At 44.3% G+C, this 15,569-nt stretch overlaps 1 protein-coding gene across 2 annotated transcripts; it reads left to right on the top strand.

The window, feature by feature from the left end:
• The first annotated feature begins 508 nt into the window (after window positions 1-508).
• On the top strand, window positions 509-13,935 carry LOC308556622 (uncharacterized protein C5orf47). Of its 2 annotated transcripts, none has more exons than XM_081136040.1 (5): window positions 509-828; window positions 3,918-4,000; window positions 5,582-5,681; window positions 7,096-7,131; window positions 13,203-13,935. In XM_081136040.1, the coding sequence occupies exons 1-4, from the start codon at window positions 546-548 to the stop codon at window positions 7,113-7,115; spliced, it is 486 nt and encodes a 161-aa protein (XP_080992166.1). In that variant the 5' UTR covers window positions 509-545; the 3' UTR covers window positions 7,116-7,131; window positions 13,203-13,935. The 2 variants fall into 2 exon arrangements, with proteins under 2 accessions (XP_080992166.1, XP_080992165.1); XM_081136039.1 differs by lacking the exon at window positions 13,203-13,935 and adding an exon at window positions 9,312-10,998.
• The last annotated feature ends 1,634 nt before the right edge of the window (window positions 13,936-15,569 follow it).

The raw sequence follows: 15,569 nt of genomic DNA on the forward strand, positions 1-15,569 counted from the left end.
CGCTGCTTCCCTGTTCCTCCCCTCGGGGGCAGCCCCCTCCAGCTGGAACCCCCACAGTGGTCTGCCCCCCAGCACCCCCACAGTGGTTCAGCCCAGTCCCCCTCTCCCTCACAGTGGTCTCTCCCCTCAGTTGCCCCTCACAGTGGTGTATAGTCCAGCTCCCCAACTACTTACACCCCTGCCCCTCCCCACATGGTGGTCTTTCCCCTAGGCTACCCCCCCCACAGTGGTCCCGCCCAGTCAGCCCCGCCCCCGCAGCATGGCCCTCCCCCCCCCCACAGTGGTCCCGCCCAATCAGCCCCGTCCCCGCAGCATGGTCCTCCCCCCCACAATGGTCCCGCCCAATCAGCCCCGCCCCCGCAGCACGATCCTCCCCCCCCACAGTGGTCCCGCCCAGTCAGCCCCGCCCCCGCAGCATGGCCCTCCCCCCCACAGTGGTCCCGCCCAGTCAGCCCCGCCCCCCCGCGGGCTCCGCCCCCTAGCAGCTCTCGTTCACTCGGCGGTGGCTGAGGGAGCTCGGCGGTGGTTGCGGACCGAAGGCGGCGATGGCGGCGGCCGGCGGGAAGCGGGACGCGGCGCGCTTCGTCTACGTGACCCGCTTCGGCTCGCACCGGTGTGGCGGCGTCCTGCGGCTGGGCGGCCGCCGGGCCGGGGGCCGCTGCAGCCCCGGGCTGGAGGCGGGCGGCAGCCAGGAGGAGCGGCGGGGGGCGGCGGGGGCCCGGGGCGGCGGGGAGCTGCCCCCCGGCCCCGAGCCCGGCGTCCCCGCGGCCTCCTCAGCGGCGCGGGCGTCGAGCGCGCGGAGCGGCGGCCCGTCGGTGGCGCGTACAGGTGGCGAAGGGACCGGCGGGCGGGCGGGGCGGGCAGGGCGCCCGCGGGTCCGGCGTCTCTCATCCTGCGCAGCCCGCCGGGGGTGTGGGAGGCTCGGCGGTCGGCGCCCGTCGTCGCTCCGGGCCGCAGCCTCGCCCGGCGTCCCCCGCTTGTGGGCCCCTCGGGCCGGCGGCGGCCAGGCCCGCGCCGCCCGTGTCCCGTCTCTCCCCCGGGGTGCCTGGGACAGGGCGCCGCAGGGCACCGTTAAGTCTCTAGAGATCAGCCGCAGGTCGGGAGCGGGGAGAGGCCATCGCCGGGGCCCCGAGGCCCCCGAACGAGGGGCCCTTGGCGTGCTTGTCGGGCTCCTCCTGCGGTTCGCTTGAGGACAGCTGACATCCTGACGATGCCGAGTCGCTGGCTTTCTAAACACTGGCTGTCGCCTGCCCGGGTGGCCCGGGGCCTGCGCACCCCGAGCTCCGACGGGCTGAGGCCGGATTCCCGCGGGCGCGGCCGGGCGCGGCTTCCCTCTGGGCGGGCGCGCTGCGGAGGCGGCCAGGCCGCGCTTCTCTCTCCGCCCATCCCTCTCCAGACAAAACCCAGAACAAGCTGGCTTTGCATTCGTTCAGTCTCCCTTTGTGTCTTTCAGGAATGTCTGATGTTTAAAAAATTTCCTCCTATAGGTTTTGCCTGTATCTTGTCCAATGTATTCCTAGGTGTTTGATCTTTCCTGCTATTGCAGATGGGGTTTCCTTTTCCAAAATGTCCTCTAAATGTGTATCATTTGTGCTTATAAAGGCCTCTTGATCTTTAAAAAAAAAAAAAAAGTAGCAACTTTATTTAGGATTGGTTTACATACATTTTGAGGAGGTTTGTTAAAGTTACACACCTCAGTGATATTCAGAAAGTCCTGCCTCTGTTTTGAGGGCTCACCCTTCCACCTGTGCGCCTTTTTTTTTTTTTTTTTTAAATAGCTTTGTTGAGAGATCATTCACAGTCCATCCAACTCACCCACTTAAAGTGTGCAATGCATTGTTTTATGCAGAGTTGTGCAACCATCACCACAATCGATTTTGGAAGGTTCTTACTACCCCTCAAAGAAACCCTGTTCCCATTAGTACTAACTGTTCCCGCTCACTGCCCTCCCCTGCCCGGTGCCTGAGCCCTAAGCAAGCCCTAAACTGCTTTCTGTCTCCATAGCTTTGCCTATTCTGGACATTTTTTTTTTTTTTTTTAATATATCTTTATTGATTTCAGAGAGAGGAGAGTATCCTAGGTCAATACTCAACCGCTGAGCCACACCCGGCTGGGCTGGACATTTTATATAAATAGAATCATACAATATGTCAGTTTTCCTGATTGGCTTCTTTCACTTAGCCTAGTGATTTTTGTCTGTTATTTTCAGACATTGGTACTTCACTTAATTCTTTTATTATTAGAGGTTGTGTTATTGTTGATACTTGTGATTTTCCAGATATACTCTTATTTATAAACAGGTGATTTTTTTACCCATGCTTATGCCTTCAGTAGATTTGTTTTGCATGGGCTGATACCTTTACAATGTTGATGGATAGTGATGGAGATTGTGGACATTCTTGCCTTGTTCCTGATCTTAGGGGAAATGCCTCTAGGGTTCACCATTAAATAAGGTACCGGCTTTAGGACTAAGGCATCTACATTTAAAATATTAAAGAGCATTCCTCAATTTGTATTTTCTTCAGTGTTTTCATTATGGCAGAGGGAGTGTTGAATTTTGTCAGAGGCTTTCTCAGATCTGTGAAATAAGTATTTTCCCCTTAGATTTATTAATATGGCACCTGATGTAAATGGATTTCTTAATACTGAACCAACCTTGCATTCCTGAAACGAATCCTACTTGGTCATGATGCATTCTTTCATAGAGTAGTGTTGGGCTCTGCTAGTGCTCTGATTAGAGTTTCTGCCTGGTGTTTGTGAGACACAGTGAGCTGTAGTTTTTCTTTCGTTCTTGATTGTTTTTAGTCTGGTTTGGGTGTCAGTTATACTTCAAAAAATGAAGTAGGAGCTTTTCTTTCCTTTTCAGTGCTCTGGAATAATTTATAGAACATTAGAACTATCCTGGTGTTTGAAGGGAAACCATCTGGGTCTGATACTCTTTGTGGGATAATTCTGTAATAACTTTCTCTAGATCTCCTATGAAAATGCATGAGTAGAAGGAAGCCAGGTGGAGAGTGGTGGTAGGGTAGAAATGAGGTGAGGAAGGGACGGGTGTTCCAGGCAAAATAAGAACAGTTGTAAAGGCTGCCAGGGAACACATGCCCATTGTTTTATGATGTTGTCTTTGGACACACAGCTCTTAGGTTTTCTAACAGTTAATTTAGGAAGACAGCATGGTTCAGTGAGTAGAGTCAGGAAGCTTACTCACTCTGACAGACTTTTACGAGTATCTCCTATGTGTCTGGTAGTGTGAACAGAAAGCTGAACAAGGCACACAAGGCCATTGCCTTCTAGAAGATCACAGCCTAGTGGAAGAATCACAACATAAACACATGGTGTGAAATTGTGCTAAGTGCTCTGAATAAGGTGTTCCTGGAGCCAGTGCTGGTGCAAGACTGTGTGTGTGAGGGAAGGCTTCAGAGAGGAGGTGATGTATGAGCTGAGTCTTGAAGAACAAGTAGAAATTTGCCTGGTGTGTGCCAGCTGGAACAGCAAGTGCAAAGGCTGGGAGGAGTAAGAAGACGGGCACGAGGTACACAGCTGTTTTGTGTGGTCGAGAGCATAATGCACCTGCAGCTGAGTGCTGAAGAGAGGCAATGGAAGTGCCCTGGGGCAGGGCGGGGCCCTGGTATTTGTTTACTGTTGCTGGCCTTTTAGGGGCTCACCTTGCAAATCAGCAAATGAAGGACATTTCCTAGGCACTTCCAAGGTTAGCTCTGGTTTTCTTTCTTTTTTTCCCTCACCATTACATTAACTAATTGGTAAACTGGCATGACCTAGTGATCTGAAATATACCAGTAATTGTGAAAATCCCAGAGAGAGCTCAAGAGACATTTGTAGTTGTCTGTTCTCAGGATAGTGACTACTTTCAAGTATGTGCTGGCCTCGACACTCACCTTCTTTTTTTTAAAAATTAGGTTCAACCCAGAAGACTTTAGATAAAAAGTTTGAGTTTCCTGCACATTTCAACGAAGCTTCCAAAATAATGAAGAAAAAGAAGGTATATTATAGGAAAGGGGATGAGCAGCATTTGAGTCTTAGATTAACCTCTAAATACAAATGTGTGAACATACTCAAGACAGTAAAAGTAGTTTCATCTTTTGAAATGTTTACTGAAATGAGAAAATAGAAGTAATTTTAGCAGAAATGGAACTTGATTTGGAAATATTTATTAACCATAAAGAATAGTTCTTGCAGTATTTGAAGGTATAACACACATTTTAATCAAAATGTAACCCACTGGGAAATTTGTCAAAGCATGAGAATATATGTTCTATAGACTGTAACAAACTCAGTGTAATAGGAGGAAATCATGGATTTCACAGAAAACAATAATGTGTCTATTGGTTTCATATTGCTCTTTATTTTTATTATTTTTTAATCCTCACCCAAGGATACTTTCCCATTGCTTCTCAGAGAGAGTGGAAGGGAGAGAGAAACATTGACGTGAGAGAGACGCATGGATTGGTTGTCTCCCGTACGTACGTGCTCTTGGCCGGAATTGAACCCGGGACTCTTCAGTTCCCAGGCTGACACTCTAACCACTGAGCCAATGGACCGGGGTTCAGCGTGCCCTTTTAAAGATAAGGAATGCACATTAAGTGCCCAGCAGTAAAGCTGACAAGAATGAATGAGCCTTTTCACCTCTGGTCCAAATGTCACGGTAGCTTGAATGTTTTAAACATATTCAAGATCAGTTGCTCATTTTGATTTCCACCATATATTTTATACTTCAGTTTAAAGAAATTGTTGGTTTATAATGACACATAAAATTGTATTTTCTGAGCTTAGTGTTTGAATTATAATTCACATATAGTATAAAATGCATTCAAGGTGACGAACCCTTGCAGCAAATGTATTTTGAGTGAGTACCTGATCTTCCCACTAAGAAATATTTCTTAAGGACAAGCCCCTCTGGGGTGAGGAGAAAAGAGCAGTAGCCAATATTTACTTATGACTATTGTGTGCCAGACATGGGTACGCACTTTACAAATATTTGTCATTAATTCTAATAATCAGTTTCTCCTGGATGGGATTAAACACCTGCCCAATGTCAAGCAGCTGCTGAGTGGCAAAGCCAGCCTTGGAGCCAAGGGCTGTGCTGCTCCCATAGGTCTCACTTTCCCATTCTAGCGCATTCATGCTCATGAGGTACTTTGCTTTGGTATCTTAGTAGAAATGCTTATCTAAAATAAAATACATTAAAATCACATTATTGCCCACTGGTTTGGACATAGGAATAGGAATTCATTATTTTATTATCTTTCAAAACAAGGTTGAATGTGTTGGAGCCATTTAGGTAGAGCTTTTAGACATGGCCTTGGGAAGGAAGTTTCACTCAGGACTGTTGATTTAAATACTCCAGAGAGGAAATGCTGGGATGTTGGAAAAAGAAATCAGAGAACTCAGTGATCACAGAAAATAATTACAGTACACTTAAGTTTTGGGTCTCTAAGTGCTAACATTGCTTTATAATTATGTTGGTTAACATGCAGCACAGTCAGTCACTCCCAGTTGCCCCCATCAGAACCTGTTCCTGCGTTTCTGCTCAGCATTCTGTAACTGTGCTTATTTCTTTAAGGTTTCAGTGTGGAAAAAAGTGCACAAAGTCATTTCTAGAATGCTTGAAGAAAATGAAGAATACAGACGCAGGCTGAAACGCCAGCAATTGTCTAGGGAAAGTAAGTCACACTCCTTGTTGTGTTGAAGGGCTGGCTTCTGTGACAGCTTAGTGACCCTGAATCACATTAGAACAGTGCTTTTTCTAATTGTCACATGCAATGTGAGAACTGTAGGAACACAGCTACCACGTAACCACTGCTCATCATCATGAAAAGTACAACATACTTAAAGCAGGGAGGTAGAGCGACCACAGGTGTGTGTGTGAGCGGAGGATGGCAGGTGAGTGTTGACTGGAATTTACCCAGCAAAAGGAACACACTTGTCTGTTAAATCTGAATTTTAATGCCAGTTTTTAAATACAGATTACAAAACGCATCTGTATTGATGAAGAAAAACATTTTAAGGGCAATATAAATGTACATGTCACTTTATATAGTCACGTGGATGCTGCCATCTAATTTAATGCATTTAACAAAATCTGCCCTTGAGTTACGGCCTTGATGTCGTCCCCTCATTCCTGGAAAACATCTCATGAATTAAACCAGGTTCTAAAGCTGCATTGATACTGAGTTCAATGCTGTGGCCAGGGCAACACCAGATGTGATTTAGTTAAATGTTGGAAGGTCTGCATTCTCAAGCAGTTAAACTGGATAAAAACCTCTGTGATGTAACTAATGCCACACGAGTTGATAAACCATAATAGTTGTTTCCTCTCCTTCACATGCAGCCCTAACACACTCGTTACTGCCAAGTGCGCCTGGGGGTCCCTAGTAGCCACTCGATTACAACCTCTATTTGACAGTTGGTGTATCTGTGGAATTTAATTTGTGAAGAATATTTTCAAACAATAGTACCTGGAACTGAATGCCATTTTGTAAGCAATGTGACACTAGAAACTCCTGTTTGTGTAACCATGGCAGTAGTGGCAGGAGTTGTGTGCCGCGACGGCGTACAGCCAGTGTTCAGTAGTGATGCTCTACTTTTCCTATCTGATTAAGGAGAATGAACGAGGCAGGAAAGGGGATTAGGAGAAAAAAGTAGTCAGTGGCCTTGTAGGAGAAAAGGCTGTGTGAATGAGCAGAGCAGCATGCAGAAAACCTGGGACTCATTCACGTGTTAAGCCAGACCCGGTGATTTTAATAAACACACTGGATCATATCTAATTTTGCTCTGGCCGCAACCTTGAGCTTGTTGGGTTCTCTTGTGCCGCAGCAAGAGTCCTTCTACTAACCATCGAACAATCTCATAAGGATTGTTTAACAACCTAAAATAATATGCTGTGTTTTTCCAAAATAACCTCATAAACAAAAGATATCCTTGTAATTCATTATTTTGTATTACAGTTTTAAACCAGATTACAAAAACTAATCATGTTTTTAAAATGTATTGTAACTTTTTAATATGGATTTATTAATGGGAAAACCATCCTTAGAGGCTAACTTGAATTTTTCTTATATTTCATATTGTTTCTAGACTCAGATTACACAAGATGAATCTTCTTATCTTCTGGTAAGAATCTATTTTCATAACAATTATAAAGTATAGACTTTTAAAAATTCCCCCTTATATCCTAACTTCTTCAACCTTTAGTGCATACCCATTGCTAATTCCAGCCAATTTCCTTCCTCACACCCACTGTTTGGCATATAGTAGGTACTCATTAAATATTGGTTGAAATTTAGTAAACTTCATTTGGGCTGCATCTTTGCAACACTATTGAAACTACTCTGTCTGTGGGCCATGTTTTTTTCTTTTTGTTCATGTATCTGCTTAGTTCTCTTTGCTCTTTGATGCTGTCACACTTAGTGTCATCTCACTAGTACTCCTTCAGGTTTTTCTTCTTTCTCAATGTCCCGGAGGCTGTCATGGTTCTCTTCCTGCCTTTCCGACCGTATTTTCTGTGTATTTTTCATATGTCCCTTTTGCTGCCATCTAATGACGATGCTGCCTGCGGAGTGGTTATTGGACTTAACCCATCCTTACGTATCCATTCCGAGGTAACTCGCCCGTCTGTACAGCTTCACTACCCTTTCTGGGTGTGGACCCTTCAGTCTCATTCCACTCTGACTCTGGTCACGCGCCTCCAAATTTCCGTAGGCTAGTCTACACTTTTACATTTCACCTGGTTAATACTGCGTGTGTCATCTTTCCCCTTTCTTTTGAATTATGCCCTAGTTTACTAATCATGTGGGCTCATTAAGTTCTTAGGGAGAGATCAGCTGTATATCCAGTTTAGTGGGGTTTGGCAAGTAATAGAAAAGGTAAGGAAGATGGGCCTTGGAAAAGAGAAAACAGACTCTTATAAATGGGAACATGGGGAGGGGAGTATATGTTAGGCACAGACATGGGCAAGTACATGCCATCCCAGGAACTACGTAGAACATGCAGCTGATTGTGCTTGTGTAGGGAGGTCTCAGTGGAGAGCGGTGTCCGGCCCGCTGAGCCTGTTCAGAGGGTCTCATGAGTACTGCGCCGAGGATTTGTATTCCGTTCGGTTAGCAATGAACAAACCTGGGACATTGTCTTAGCCTTTTATTCTAAATTGTTTCAAGTGTACAGAAAAGTTGCAAAAATAATACAGAGAACTCCAGAGTAACTCTCCCTGCTTGACCATTCCTGACGCCTGGCCACATGTTCTTATTCTCTTATGCCTCTTTCTCTGTGCGTGCGAGAGCGTCACCCTAATGCTTCAGTGTGGGCAGCCCGAGGACGAGGGTATCTGGTAAACCGCACTGCAGTGACCAAGCTCAGGACACTTAGCATGGAGAGAAACCTTTTATATAATCTACTATCAATATTCTCATTTTTTTCAGTCATCCTAATGTCTTTAACGTTTTTTTCCTGGTACCAGGTCTAGTCCAGGATCACATATTGCATTTAGTTGTCACATCTCTTTAGTTTTCTTTAATCTATAATAGTTCTTCAGCCTTTTTTTGGTCTTTTATGATATTAATGTTTTTGAAGGGGACAGGCCAGTTATTTTGTGGACTATCCCTTGGACTTTCTGATATCTTCTCATAGTTTGATTCAGAGTTTGCATTCTTGGCTGAAAACATTGTATGCGCTTCCTTCTCGAGTATCACATTCGGAGTCGTGTGATCTTCATTTCTCCCCCACTGAGTATGTAATTTTTCTATTTGTTAAGTTGTCCATTTCTTCGCTATATATGCCGTTGCTATTTTTCCTTTTGTGATTGGTATGTGTTTTATGGGAAGATAATTAGAGACTATGCGTGTGTCTGGTATATCATCAGGATAGAACATTTTAAAGCAGTGGGTTGATCAGATCCACTGCATTTTAGAAATAACCTGATGTCATTTTATGGAAAAGTTTGGAATAGAGGTAAGACAGGAAGTGAAAAAGGAAACCTGGCGTTGTGTTGGTGGTCCAAGTGCAGAGTGAGGCACACCTAAACAAGAGTGGCGTTAGATGAGGGGATGGGAAAGATGCTGCTGAATTCTGAGAATGGGTGGACAGAAGTAGGGAAGTGCAGAGAAAGCCGGTTTTGTGCAGCTGCTGCGTTCTCTCAGCGTGCTGAGTTTAGGCCCTATCGAGGGGCTCTGGAGAACAGGAAAGAGAGGGAGTGGCTAACTGTTGCTTTAAGTCTTAGACACATGAAAATTTTTCAGTGACTGCTGATTATGACATTTTTGTTTTAACAAGATTCAATTTTGTCATCTTTTATTTAGGAGGTTTACCAAGAAGATTATGAAGAGTTTAAAGATAGAACTTTAAATTGAATCATAAGTATTTGTTAATTTTGGTGTTTTTTATTGGAATTGGGACTTACACAGTTGAATAGAAAGACTATCTTTATAAATTAATAGTATTTCTTTGCAAGCTAACATTATTTATTAAATGTTATATGTACACAAGTATTTTCAGAATTAATACTTATGCATATTCTTTTAAGTTAAACTTACACATGAAGTTAGCATATTAATACAATTGCATACATTTAGAATTGGCAGCTTTACCTTTTATGACTGAGGCTGCACTGCGGCTTTCTTCAGTCCTTCACTGAGATGTACTTTTTAAATGAAACTTGTATTAACTTAAAATATTTTTGACTTCCTCACATTTTCTAAATTTCTCAATTATTCTAAAATAAAAACCTACATTTTACGCAGCAAAAATATTTTGGGGGTTAAAACAAATGGTTATGTAAGCCATCTTTTCATCCTAAGGAAAGGTAGTACATTTATATGAATTCTATATTATAACATGGAATATTTTTGGAAAATTTTGTGCAAAGATGAGGGAGGACATTCCTTTTCAGGTCTCTGATTAATAGATACATGACTTCTAAGTCAGTGACAGGAGAGTTAGGACTCTGAAAATAACACAGAAGTGTTTTCAGTGAAGCCGTTTTATTTCTACTCATTATTAGTAATAGTCACCTCTTACCTGCACCAGTTTTCCTGCTTCTTGGTGATACCGTCTCTCTCCCTAAATCGTATCCAAGTCCTAGGTGGAACTGAAAAATTCGGAGGAAAAGACAAAGAGGTTTGCCTGTAGTCAGGCTCCGTGTACACGCCTCACTGCTCCCCCCCCCCCCCCCCCGGAGGAGACAGGTCCCTTCTGTCTAGGATGCGAACAGTGATTCTGTGGGGCACTGAGACGGTGGCTTCCTCGTTTCTCTTGCAGTGGCACCACAAAGTGGCAATAACAGATTTCTCGTGAAATAGCACAAGAAGTAAGGGTTGTAAAATAAGCCATAGTTTCGTTCCTTCCCCTAGTTACAGTTTAATTACTACAAGACTAGAAGCACCTAGGATTTGCTGCAGCAAGTTCTTTTGCAAATGTTTAGCAGATCTGCCTGTTTCACGTTGAGGGACTCGTGGCCCGGGCAGGTGACTTAGACCTTGCCTGCCTCGCAAAGTCCAAAGCCCCCGGCAGCAAGGGCAGGCACCCTAGGAATGTGCTGGGTAAATTTCCAGGCTGCTGAATTCTTGAGTAAAGCTTCCAATTTCAGCTTATAAAATTTAATTCATTGTAAAATGAGACATTTACTTGTTTATGCTGTGATTTGTGTTGCATAAAGTTTCATGGCGAATGCAAATGAGGATGTTCATTTCAATGTAGGTTTATATTTATGTGACTTACACTACTTGACCTAGTCATGTAGTCTGTTTTTATCTATCAAATGTGTCAGTATTTATTAGATTTAAAATGGAGTCTAATGCTGGGTATAGACTCAGTTTGTCTTACGCTCTAGAACTTTGGAGTAATGAAGACTCCTATGGAAATAAATGTTCTAGATAGGTGCTCTGAATCTTTTCATTTTTATTTAAAAATTCCTGGTGAAAATGTATTGAATCTCTGTTTTGTTAAATGGAATATAATAAACATAATACAACATTTCTTTACTGACAATATCGTGAAAGTGACTTATATCTAATCATATGGCCCAATACCTTCCACCCCAGCTCCCTGCCTCTCCCACCTAAGATAACCTTCCCACTGAATTGGTGCATGTGATTTCTTTACTTTTCATATAGTTTTATTGCAATTATATGTCTTCCTAAAACTTAGATCTAGGTGTTTGATTTTCTAATGACATTGTGTCGGATGTACTCTTTTTGGACTTTTCATACTACTTCTTAATACTACGTTGCTTATATTCATGCATGTTGTTGACTGTCACCGGGGTTCACGGGTTTTACTCTGCACTTTCTACCAGTCAGGTAAAGTGTGAGGAAGTGTCCGCATTCCTGGGACTGATGCAGGTTGAGCCCAGATTATCCCACTTTTCCCCAGGATAAGCCTACTCACCACTGGCTTAATCTGTTTAATTTTATTGCTAATAAATGATCATCCTGAATGAATCCTCTGATCCCTGTGCCTTTAGGGCTCTGACCGTGTGTATTATACACTCCTAGAGGAGTTACAGTGGGAAATCAAATGAATCCTGAGTGAAGGGCTTGTCTCATGGCTTTGCGAAATACCTTCATTTACCCTGTTCTATCCTTTCTAAGGTTCTGAGCATGGAGGGCAATGTCTCCTATTTCTGTAAGTGTTCCAGTATGATATCAAAAGGCTCCATTTAATTGTCACTTGTCAAGATGGTCTTCCTGTGGTCCTAATGTGGACTTAATGTCTGGGATCTTGGGAAGTGTAGATAAGTCTTTCACACAACTGGAAATAGCCTAGTTGACTGTGGATGAACCCATTGGTTCCGGTGCTTAGCATGTCGTTTTAGTACTTGCATTATTAATTGAGTATATACCAGAAGCCAGACCTTTTATTTTATTTTTTAAAATCACCATGAAATGGAATCTTCTGGACATCAAGAGACAGAGATTGACTGAAAGCTGAAATTATCCCAGCGAAAGGTAATGCCAGGTACAGAGTCACCAAACATGTACTACCCGCTCCTTCCTGAAGGTGGTAGCCTTGGGTTACACAGTGATCCAGGGCGGAGACTGGAGGAGAGGGCCATGGAGTCACAAGCTCCTGCCTTTTGTGAGCCAGGTGCAAGCGGGATGTTCATTAATTCACTCATTTATTTATTTGTGTAATATTTACTGAGTACATATTATGTTCCAGATTCTGTTCTAGGCACTGGGGGAACAGAAGTGAACAAAACATATTAAATGTCTGTCTTCAGGGCAAGACAGATAATAAAACTAAGACATTCAGTATGTTTAAAGAACATGTGCTATGGAGAAAATTAAAGGGGATGCAGGAAGGTGGAGGGAAGGCTCCATGCAGGTGGCATTCAGATAAAAACCTGAACTAAGGCAGCCAGACGTGCAGACGTGGGAGGAAAGAGCACAGGGACATTGTGAGTAGGGGCCAGGATCCTGAGGCTGGAGGAGAAGGGGAAAGAAGAGGCCCAGTGGAGTGGCTGAGAGAGAGAGTATCCAGAGGAGGCAAGAAGGTAGCAGGTACCAGCTTATGTGACACTGTGAGGATTTTCCTTGTCTCAGAGTTAGGTGGGAAACTGTGGGAGGGTGTTGGGCAGAGGACTGACACGAGCCGGCTCCCATTGAACAGAATTACTTTTGCAGCTGTTCTGCGAATGGACTGAAAGGAGGCAGGGGCCTTCTTATGTGATATGAGTCAGTCAGGGGTGGTCCTCTCTCTTCTAATAAAGCATCAAAAACCAAGCAAGAGCCCTGGCTGGTTTTGCTCAGTGGTTAGAGCATCAGCCCACAGACTGAAGGGTCCCAGGTTCAATTCTGGCCAAGGGCATGTACCTGGGTTGCAGGCTCGATCCCCAGCCCTGGTCAGCACTCAAGGCAGCTAATCTGTGTGTGTGTCTCACATCCATTCACATCAGTGTTTCTGTCTCTCCCACTCTTTGAAAAGCAATGGGAAAAATACCCTGCAGTGAGGATTAAAAACAAACAAAAATCCCAAGCAAGTAAGACTTAGCTACGAAGAGAGACTTTTCATGGGGAATACTAAATAAAGTTCTCTTTCCTTGGTGGAGATACAGTTCATCCCCTGGGAGGGGACACTCACATCCTGGGTGCACTTTGTTTAAGAACCACAGGAATATTAAAAAATATTGAAAACATCGCTAATAACCAGGAAAATGCAAATCAAAACCACAATGAAATCTCTCCTCACAGCTGTTAGAATGGCTGTTATCAAAAGATGGAAAAGATCCGTGTTGGCGAGGCTGTGGAGCAGTGGAACCCGTGTGCACGCTAGGTGGGAATGTAAGTCAGCACAGCCACTGCAGGAGACGGCATGGGGGCGCCTCAAAAACTTGAAAGTACAACTACCATATAACCCAGCTGTCCGCTTCTGGGTATAGATCCAGAGGAAATGAAAACAGTGCCTCCTTGGGGTGCCTGAGCCCCAAGTTCACTGCAGCAGTAACCCCAGGAGCCGAGATACGGAGCCAGCCTGTGCTCGTCATGGAGAGTGTAAAGATGTGAAGCACGCAGACATACACAAAACGGAATATTACTTAGGCTTTAAAAAGAAGGAGATTCTGTCATTTGTGTCAACTTGGATGAAGCCAGAGGACATGCTAAGTGAAATCAGCCAGGCCCAGGAGGACACGTCCTGCATAGTTTCACTCATGCAGACCCAACAACAGTCGAACTCAAAGCAGTGGGATGGTGGTTGCGGGGGTGGGGGCCGGGAGTGGGGGCGGTGTTGACAGGGTGCAGCTTCAGTTGTGCGGGTGAGTGGTTCCGGAGGCCAGCGTGCCCGCAGTCACTACAGTGACCAATGCTCTATTGTGTATGGTAGTCTCCCTTATGCACAGTTTGGGTTTCTGTGGTTTCAGTTACTCAGAGTCAACCGTGGTCCAAAAATATTAAATGGAAAATTCCTGAAATAAACAGTTCCCAAGCTTTAAATTGTGTGCCATTGTGAGTAGTGTGATGAAATCTCCTGCTGTCCTGCTCCCTCCCGCCTGGGACATGAATCATCCCACTTGGTTATCAGATCTGCTGTTGCAGTGTAATGGTGCTCGGGTTCGAGTAACCCTCATTTTACTTAATAATGGCCCGGAAGCTCAAGAGTAGTGATCCTAGTGGTTCGAATATGTTGAAGAGAAGCCGTAAAGTACTTTAAGTGAAAAGATAAGATGTGTAGGAACAAACAGTATAGGGAGGCTTCAGCACTAGCCCCTGTTTCAGGCGTCCGCTGGTCTGGGAATGTGTTGGTGCTTGAAACTTGCCGAGAGAGTTGATCTTAAGTGTCCCCCACACACGGTAACTGACGCGACGGATATGTTCATTAGATTGGTTGTGGGATCACTTCACAATGTACACCTATATCAAAACATGGCATTTCACCCCTTAAATAAATACAGTGTTTATTTGGTGATTATACTTTAATGAAACTGGGAGGGGAAAAAATAACATGTTTGTAGTCTGTTCTCTCTGGTGGATTAGAGGGTCTCAGGGCCATACAGGAATTTCCCGCAAGGTCTCCCACGATGCCCACATTCAACTCTTTGATTTTACCACGTGGCTTACTCATCTCTTATAGATCCACTGTCGGGGTTTTTAAAGTTTGTTTTCTAGAACTCAATAGATTTTTTTTTCTCTAGCAGAAGATCATTCATGTTTGTTCCATTAATTGAAAATAACATATTTTGGGGAGATAAGGGAAAAGTATTAAGAAAAGATGAAAATCACCCGTAAGATCATCCAGGGAAAAAACCCTATAAACATTTTAGTATCTTTAAATCTTTATATTTTCACCTAGTTGAGATGTTTAAACAATTTGATTCCTCTTTTTACTTAACATTATAAACATTTCCCATGTTAATGCAATATTCTATGACATTTTTAATGACTGAATAATATTTCATCATATGGAATGAACCAAAATTTACACATCCACCCCCTGGTCATTAATATTTAGGTTGGAAGAACTCAGTCCCGGTTCTTACTCAAATAATCACAAATAATCACGTAATTTTAAGGAATAGTGGATATTTCAACACAGAAGAACAGAGTGCGAAGGGAGCATGTACAAGAAGAGTCGAAAATAGTCTGGGGTCTCAGGAGACCTTTCTGAGGAAGTCATACTGAAACCGCTCTGAAGAATCCTAAGAAATTAATTAAAGGAGTGGAAACCGCAGAGGAAACATCATGTGGTAAGTCTCCGGGTTGGGGAGGAGTGTGTGTGAGGCCAGGAAGGGGGAGGGTGGCAGGCGGCGACGCTTGTTGGGTAGGCAGGGACAAATCATAAAGAACCTTAGAGGCTAAGTTTGAGATTTTGGTGTTTATCTTTTTTTTTAAGCCTCTGAAGAGTTCTAGGTGAGGAACGCACGTCACCAGAATTCCCTTGTACAGAGGCTGCTTGGACTGTGGCGTGAAAAGCAGATGGGTGGGGAGGAGGCACGGTTGTCAGGAGGCGTGGGAGCTGGGAAGCCACGGGGGGCTAGGGGAGTCGTGGAGGTAGACAGGGTGGGCTGATGCGGGAGAGGTTTGGGAGGACAGTCGTCAGGCCCGGTGGCCGGGTGTGGGAGT

This window comes from Miniopterus schreibersii, assembly GCF_964146895.1.
Source record: "Miniopterus schreibersii genome assembly, chromosome: 4".
Lineage (NCBI taxonomy): Eukaryota > Metazoa > Chordata > Mammalia > Chiroptera > Miniopteridae > Miniopterus > Miniopterus schreibersii.

Excerpts from the sequence above, each read along its gene's own strand:
- LOC308556622 (XM_081136040.1), top strand. The coding sequence starts at position 546 with ATGGCGGCGGCCGGCGGGAAGCGGGACGCGGCGCGCTTCGTCTACGTG. Across the intron at positions 4,001-5,581 it reads AAATAATGAAGAAAAAGAAG|GTTTCAGTGTGGAAAAAAGT; the intron begins GTATATTATAGG and ends TATTTCTTTAAG. Across the intron at positions 5,682-7,095 it reads CCAGCAATTGTCTAGGGAAA|ACTCAGATTACACAAGATGA; the intron begins GTAAGTCACACT and ends TATTGTTTCTAG.